Source organism: Sorex araneus, chromosome X (genome assembly GCF_027595985.1).
Source record: "Sorex araneus isolate mSorAra2 chromosome X, mSorAra2.pri, whole genome shotgun sequence".
NCBI classification, from domain to species: domain Eukaryota; kingdom Metazoa; phylum Chordata; class Mammalia; order Eulipotyphla; family Soricidae; genus Sorex; species Sorex araneus.
The window spans coordinates 305,781,699-305,789,074 of NC_073313.1; the positions used below are offsets into that span (position 1 = coordinate 305,781,699).

General features: G+C 48.9%; 1 protein-coding gene across 1 annotated transcript; it reads left to right on the forward strand.

Moving 5' to 3' along the window:
* The first annotated feature begins 2,024 nt into the window (after positions 1-2,024).
* Positions 2,025-7,021, forward strand: TEX37 (testis expressed 37). Its single transcript, XM_004612101.2, has 3 exons — positions 2,025-2,105; positions 3,889-3,981; positions 6,557-7,021. The coding sequence occupies exons 1-3, from the start codon at positions 2,025-2,027 to the stop codon at positions 7,019-7,021; spliced, it is 639 nt and encodes a 212-aa protein (XP_004612158.2).
* The last annotated feature ends 355 nt before the right edge of the window (positions 7,022-7,376 follow it).

Consider the following 7,376-nt stretch of genomic DNA (forward strand, 5'->3'; position numbering starts at 1 on the left):
CTGAATTTTGCTCTCACCAGAATAAGCCTTTCTCTGCACAAGGAGGAATTCCCATCTATTTTGTTCACTATTAACTCTGTTTAGACTCTGGTGAGAGATAGTATAGCAGGTAATGGGGGTTGCTTTGCACGCAACTGACCCAAGTTTGATCCTTCGAACCCCTATGGTCCTCCCAAGCCCGGTAGTAGTAGTTCCTGAGCACAGAGCCAGGAGTAAACCCTGAGCACTTCTGGGTATGACCCCAAAACAAAAACAAAACAAACAAAATAAATCTGCTTAGGCTCAGAACTCTGCCAGAGGAGTCCACAGTCTTCTAGTGAGACCATAGAAAGAGGTTCCTAGAGAAGATGGCCCTTCAGAGAAAGGAGTCTTTACAGTGGCAAGTATAAAGCATAAAATATACCTTTAAGGCACTTAGTGGCATTAAGAACATTTATAGCATTGTTCCATCACCTCCACTATCCTTTTCTAGAACGTTTTCATCTTCCCAAATTGAAACTCTTTATCCATAAACAATCTATGTCCATTAAGCACCACCCCCCACTCCTCCCAGCCCCTTGACCCCCATCGTTCTTTCTATCTCTATGGATTTGATGACTCTAGGAACCCCATATTAGTGGGATCATATAATATTTATCCATTATAGTCTTGGTTATTTCACTTAGCTTAATGTTTTCAAGCTTCATCCATGTTGTAACATGTATCACAATTAGTTTCCTTTTAAGATTGATTAATATTTCATTGTATGTGTACATCATTTTTGGTTTATCCATTCATCTGTTGATGAATATTTGAGATGCTTCCATTTCTTAGCTGTTGTGAACTAAGAACAAATATTTAAATATTTGAGTTCCTATTTCAGATCTGAGTCCATGATGTCAGTCTTTTGAATATAACTCAGAGTGGAATCTTTTTTTTTTTTTTGGTTTTTTGGGTCATACCTGGTGATGCACAGGGGTTACTCCTGGCTCTGCACTCAGGAATCACTCCTGGTGGTGCTCAGGGGACCATATGGGATGCTGGGAGTCAAACCTGGGTCGGCCGCATGCAAACACTCTACCTGCTGTGCTATTACTCCAGCCCCTCAAAGTGGAATCTTATGGTCACTTGGTAGCTTAACTTTTGGTGGAGGAGGGGTTTGGGCTACACCTGTTCAAGCTCAGGGGCTATTCCTGGCTCTGTGCTCGAGTGATCTCTGGAAGTGCTCTGGAAACTACAGAGGTGTTGGGGGGCGGTGGATAAGATATTGAAACAAGGTTAACTGAAGCTAAATTGCAAGGCAAGCACCTTACCTTCTGCACTATATCTCCAGCCCTCTGTGTTTAACTTTTTTTTGGAACTCCCAAACTGTTTTCATTCATGATTGCACCCGTGACAACATTCCCACTTGCAATGCACAAGTGTTCCAACATCTCCACACTCTCACCAACACTTTTTTCTCATTTTTAGTTGATAGCCATTCTAGTGTGTATGAAAGAGAGTGGAATTGTGACAGATGGAGGAAGGCTAAGCCAGTCTCTCAAGCCACAGAGGGATGGACTATGAGATGGAATGGATTCAGGAAGACCATTTGATGTCAAAAATCCACAGAGGGGTTTCTGTTCTCCTCTCACTCTCGTGGGAGTTCTGTAGACTGTTGCAAACCCCCTGCCTTCCAGATACCTTCCGTGATGTCCAGGGTTCAAGCTGGCTCAGATGTGCCTACATGCCAATGGCTCACTGGGAGAGAGGCTGAGCCAGGGACAGGGCTCCAATCATAATGAACCAGTCACAATGACTGTGACTACGAGCTCCCCATCACGTAGTGGGGGGCGCAGCTCAAAGACAGGTGTGAGAGGGGCTCGGGGAGAAGAGCACCTGGAGCTGGAAGTGTGGGGTGTCACTATCCCTTGGCAGAAGAAGGACGTGTGTTAGGCACGGAAGCTGCTCCCCCTTCCACCCCTCCCCCCGCCCAGCCCACCAGAAGAGCCCTCTGTACACAGAAAGAGGAGACAGCAGAGTTGACTGAGCTCTCATCCACTCTGATGGCCCAGACACCTGAAAAGAGTAGGACACAGGCCGGGGCCCTGGAAATGAAACCGACCCAGTACAAACCAGTGAAAAATGTAAGTAAGTTGTCCTAGAAGGGTATAAGCTCTAGGGATTCATGCACATAAGAAAGAGTAAATTCGGGGCCCACCAGGAAAGCCCCCCCCTCCCAGAATGTCAGGACTTGGGACAGGCTGGTAACAAGAGGCAGGACTGACTTAAAAACTGGGTAATGACAATGTTTTTTTTTTTTTTTTTTTTTTTTTATCCTAGCTACCCCAAAATTCCACTAGAAAACAGGATTTGTGCTTCTGAACCAAGGAGATCCAGAGGTCTCCAGCCCCAGGCTGCCCCTTGTTTCGTTTATACAGTCTGGCCCCTGGTCTATTGGGGGAAGCTGAACTCAGCATTGAGAGCTCAGCTGAGCACCTTTTTGCAGTTCAGTGTTAGTCACTTTTTCTTAATTCAACATGGGCTATGATGGGAACATTTACACCACGGGGACTGGCAAATGTGCCAGGTAGAGAGATAATAGGCCTTTGAAAGGGTTGATCAGTACTTTTGAAAGAAGGTCAGTCCACCACTCACCTACTACTCTCCTCAGCTTGAGACCTAAATCTGATCTCAATGGCTCAGCTTCCTCCTGAGTTCTGTTTCGGTCCCCTCGTCCACAGGCCCATGTCCACCAGACCATGGAGCCTTGCTGCCACCCAAGTAAGGTCTGCACTGTGAGGTAAGGGCAGCTGTGTCTGGTCAGTGCAACTTTGGGGACAGTGACTGTTTTTTTCCTGGTCTGGGACAGAGGCAGAACTGAGCAGTTTATCTGTTTAGCTAACTGTGGTAGATGTGGCAGGCCCCAAACAAGTGAGTGCTTTGGCTCTCTGTCTGCTGTGGTCATTTTGGAATTGAGTAGCTTTAGTAATTAGCCACTAGGGATGGGCAGGCCTTCTGGGACTCTCCCTGCTCATCATTCTCGAATGATGGGGTTTTATTTTTCAGGAATGGGGGTGTGGGGGCAGAATACATGAGAGATAGGATTTGCAGTTTTCTGTGGGTTTATTGATTTCTTCAGCATGCATTTATTAAACGTGCTGTAGTGCACTGGGCTGTAAGCCTGTGAGTCTAAGGCTAGGTCCAGATGCAGGAATTATTAACATAACTGCATGCACTGTGATAACTGCTGTAATGAGTGTAAACTGTGCCACAAAAGCAGAGGAATAAAAAGATGCATTCTTAGGATGTAGAAAATGAAAGAGGGGGAGAGAACATAAGGACTTGGGCCCTTTGGTGATGGAGAGGTGAGGTAACTGTGTCTATCAAAGTCCTAAGCATTAACACCATTGTTAACATGTAACCTAAGCTATAATAATTAAGTGAAAACAAACAAAAATCGAAGAGCCACGCGGGGTGGGGGGAGCAGGAGTGGGAGAGAACCTTGAGAAATTGCCTGTTGACACTGGTGGCGAGAGTGTGCTAGAACTTCAGATGCCTGAAACCCTGTTATTAGAGATCACAGTGTCAGGATGGAATTGGGGTGGAAATAAAGTGGGAGAGGTCTTTGGGGGCAAATGACAAATAACCTGGATTTTGGAGGATGCGTTGGACATCGTAGGATTGCAACAAGCGTTTAGCAATGAGAGATGAAAGTAGGTCCACGCACCTTTGAAAAGTGGAGAGAGTGGGGCAGGAGGACAGAGGAGGGTTCAGGGGGGAGCAGGGCTGAGATGGAAGAGCAGAGGCCAGATGGACTTCAAATGCCAGGCCTCAAAGTTGACGTTTGTCCTATGGACGAGAAGTAACTGAACAGGATTGAAGAAGAAGAGTGAGATGGACTCTCTTGTGTTACCCCTTGTCCTTTAGGCTCTTTTGGATTTAACAATATACCAAAGCTCCTACATGACTGACTTTCAACCCTATGGGAACTACGGATACATTAGGATGGAGCCAGGCGAGGTAAAAGCTGTCTAGTCTTATCTTCTGTTCAATAGATCACTGAAATCATCCTTAACTCATTGTTATTATGAATGTAGATATTAGAGACAATTATTTAAACTCTCCAGGGGCAAGAGATCTAAGAGGTCTTTTATGTTTGTACATTTAAAAATGCACATTGAATGTAAGTCATGTATACCAAAGATTAGAAGTAAAATACATTTACAGTATAAATAGCAATGATAAAACGATCACCCATGTGTCCAGTAGGAATCAACATAGCATATTAGGGCCAGCGAGACCCACACTGGGTCCTCCAAGCCCTGCCAGAAGTGAACCTTGAGCACAGAGCCAGAAGTAAGCCCTGAGCACCACCAGGTGTAGCCCCAAACAAACATTTAGCACATTAATGGCACCTTAGAGCCCTGGGTGTCCCTCTCCTAACCTCCAGACTTAACCACCATTTGTGAGGTTTTGGGGGGCGTTGGGGGGAAAAGAGGACTTGTTTTACTCTGTCACTGTCACTGCCATCCCGTTCTTCATCAATTTGCTCGAGCGGGCAGCAGTAACGTCTCCATTGTCAGACTTGTTGTTACTGTTTTTGGCATATCGAATATGTCACAGGTAGCTTGCCAGGCTCTGCCATGCAGGCGGGATACTCTCCGTAGCTTGCCGGGCTCTCCAAGAGGGACAGAGGAATTGCACCTGGGTCGGCCTCGTGCAAGGCAAACACCCTACCCGCTGTGCTATCTCTCCAGTCCAGTCCAGTCTGTTACATATGTGGCAAAATACTTCTTTAGCTTGCAGTTTGTCCTTGCACACTTGTTTGTTCTGGGGTCACATCTAGTGGTGTGTGGGGAGGGGTGGATAACCTCCCAACAATGCATGGGGAATGGGGGTGAGCACTCCTGGAGGTGCTGGGGAACCACGCATACTCAGATTGAATCCCCTCCTACAAGCAAAGCCCTTTGAGTTATCTCTCCATCCCTGTACTTGTGTGTGGGGGTGGGGGGTGGGGGAACGTGTTGCTTTTAGGGCGATACCTGGATATGCTCAGGGCTGCTCTCAGAGATCACTCCTGGCAGGGTTCAGGGGACCATATATGGTGCCAGGGATAGAACTCGGGTCAGCTGCGTGCGAGGCAAGTGCCTCCCACTATATTACCTTTCCAGCCCTATAGATCTCATTTTTTACAGATAAAATTCTTATTTTAGTGCCAGATGCAAGGCATTTTCTTGATCATTTTCTCTCTCTAGACGTGCTTAACTTTTTGCTGGGTGGGAGGGATAACTCAGTGAACTAAGCAACCACATGCTTCCCAGACTTCCATTCCAGGCACCACATGGTCCCCTGAGCACCATTAGGTGTGGTCCAAACACAAAAGCAAAAACAAATCCTTTCCTGGGGCCAGAGAGATAGCTCAACCGCAGTGGACCATGCATTGCCCTTACTGAGATCAAACCACCAGACCACGTGCCCCACCCCAACCACCCAGCACTGCAGGGTGAAATCCTAGAAGTCTCTGAGCAGCACTGGGTTGGCCCTGGAAATCCCCAGCACCCCAGGGCCCAAGCGGTACTGAATCCTCAGGCCCAAGAACTTCACTCCAGGTTCTCCAGGTTTAACCACATGAATGAGTGCTCAGCTCCTGAGCACTGATTATGGTGACCCACCAACCCCCAATCCCTCTTCAAAGGAAAAAGAAATCCTTTCCATCTATTGTGAGGTATCTAAGAGTAGCACTGTAGCACTGTCATCCTGTTCATCGATTTGCTGAACAGTTACAGGGCGCCAGTAACGTCTCCACTGTGAGACTTGTTACTATTTTTGGCATATAGAATATGCCACGTGTAGCTTGCCAGACTCTGCCATGTGGGCGGGATACTCTTGGTAGCTTACTGGGCTCTCCACGAGGGACAGAGGAATCGAACCTGGGTCGGCCGTGTGCAAGGCAAATGCCCTACCCGCTGTGCTATCGCTCCAGTCCATCTAAGAGTAAGATTGGTATAAACAAAGGTGGAACTGGGTGGCAAGGCGGAGATAGGATGGGGGGCCAGGCACCCAACCCAAAGCAAGGGGAATAATTACCACCTACTATAACTACCACCTATTTTCATGTGGCCCCCAATTCATGAGAGAAGTTATTTAGTGAAAGTAAAGCCCAGAGTGCCACTAAAATCTATCATTCTACTGCAAGTTGGTAGTTCAGACATAAACAGCTGTACTTATGTGTATTCTAGGAATAGGAAATAAAAGGGAGGGTACAAGAGTTCGTCCCTTTCTCCTAAAACAGTATTAAGACACGTGACTGATAATGTGCCCTGGTTTTGGAATATGTCCCAGGAAGCAAGGCCGTTTTCCTCCTTCTACTCCTCCTCTTCCTCCTCCTCCTTTTTTCTTGCGGGTAGGAGGTTTGGGGGGACCTAGGAGCACTTGGGCTCAGGACTTACTCCTGGCTCAGCTCAGGCATCACTTCTTGGTGGGACTCAGGAGACCATATGGGGTGCTGGGGGTCGAACCCTGGTTGGGCGCGCCTGCAAACAAGCTCCCTACCCGCTGTACTATTGCTCCGACCCCTGTGATTTGCTTTGTGCAGAAGGAGAAGCTGGACCGCCAGCTCCGGGAGAAAGAGCTCTACAGGCCGGTGGTGAGCCCAATCCCCAAGCTGAGCGCCGGCTACACCGCCTTCGGGAGAACACACTTGACGGCCAGGAATCTGGGCCGACCCTGCTTTTTCCTGCTGCCGCAGGCCGGGCCGGCCCAGGAGGCGGCCCAGGGGGAGCCCGAGGAGGAGATCCTGGAGGAGGACGCGTGCAGGGTGGCCGGTACCTGCCCCTGTATGTACCCGCGCTCCTACGGGCTGAGCCTGGCGCGCGTGAGGCTCGACAGCCCGCTGTACCAGGTGGCCAATTTGCCCTGCCTGCTGGAGCCCGAGCGCCAGCCCGCTCCCCACATCGGCACCGGCTACTTCCTGATGCCCGGCTGCCTCTGTGCTTTTCACCACAAGATCAAGTACCCCATCTTGAGCCGGTGGGGCCCCCTGCTGCCCTTTTACCAGTAGGAAGAGCAAGACCACCGGGCAGGGCGCACCTGGAACCCTCCTCCGCTCACCAGGAGGCCTGTGCTTTGTCCTCCGAATGCTGGGAGCTGGACAGAAAATAAAAGGCTGGACAGACGCCCCGCCCCGCTGGGACTGGATGGTTCTTCCCTGCTCCCAGATTTCCCAGATTTCCCCGGGGCGCAGCACCTTCTGCAGAGGCAGGGGAGGAGGGGCCAGGGGGAACACCCGCACAGGGCACATGGAGAAAGCTGTTTCCGGTTTGTTTAAATTTTAACCCCCACTCTGAATGTTTGAGGCAAGAGGCCTTTAGGACCTTTATGAGATCAACAGAATTGGTAACCTTTTAGCACCTGTG

Bases quoted from the DNA above. Each gene is read 5' to 3' on its own strand.
- TEX37 (XM_004612101.2), top strand. From the start codon at position 2,025: ATGGCCCAGACACCTGAAAAGAGTAGGACACAGGCCGGGGCCCTGGAA. The intron at 2,106-3,888 runs GTAAGTAAGTTG...CTTGTCCTTTAG, and splicing joins AGTACAAACCAGTGAAAAAT to GCTCTTTTGGATTTAACAAT. The intron at 3,982-6,556 runs GTAAAAGCTGTC...TGCTTTGTGCAG, and splicing joins TTAGGATGGAGCCAGGCGAG to AAGGAGAAGCTGGACCGCCA.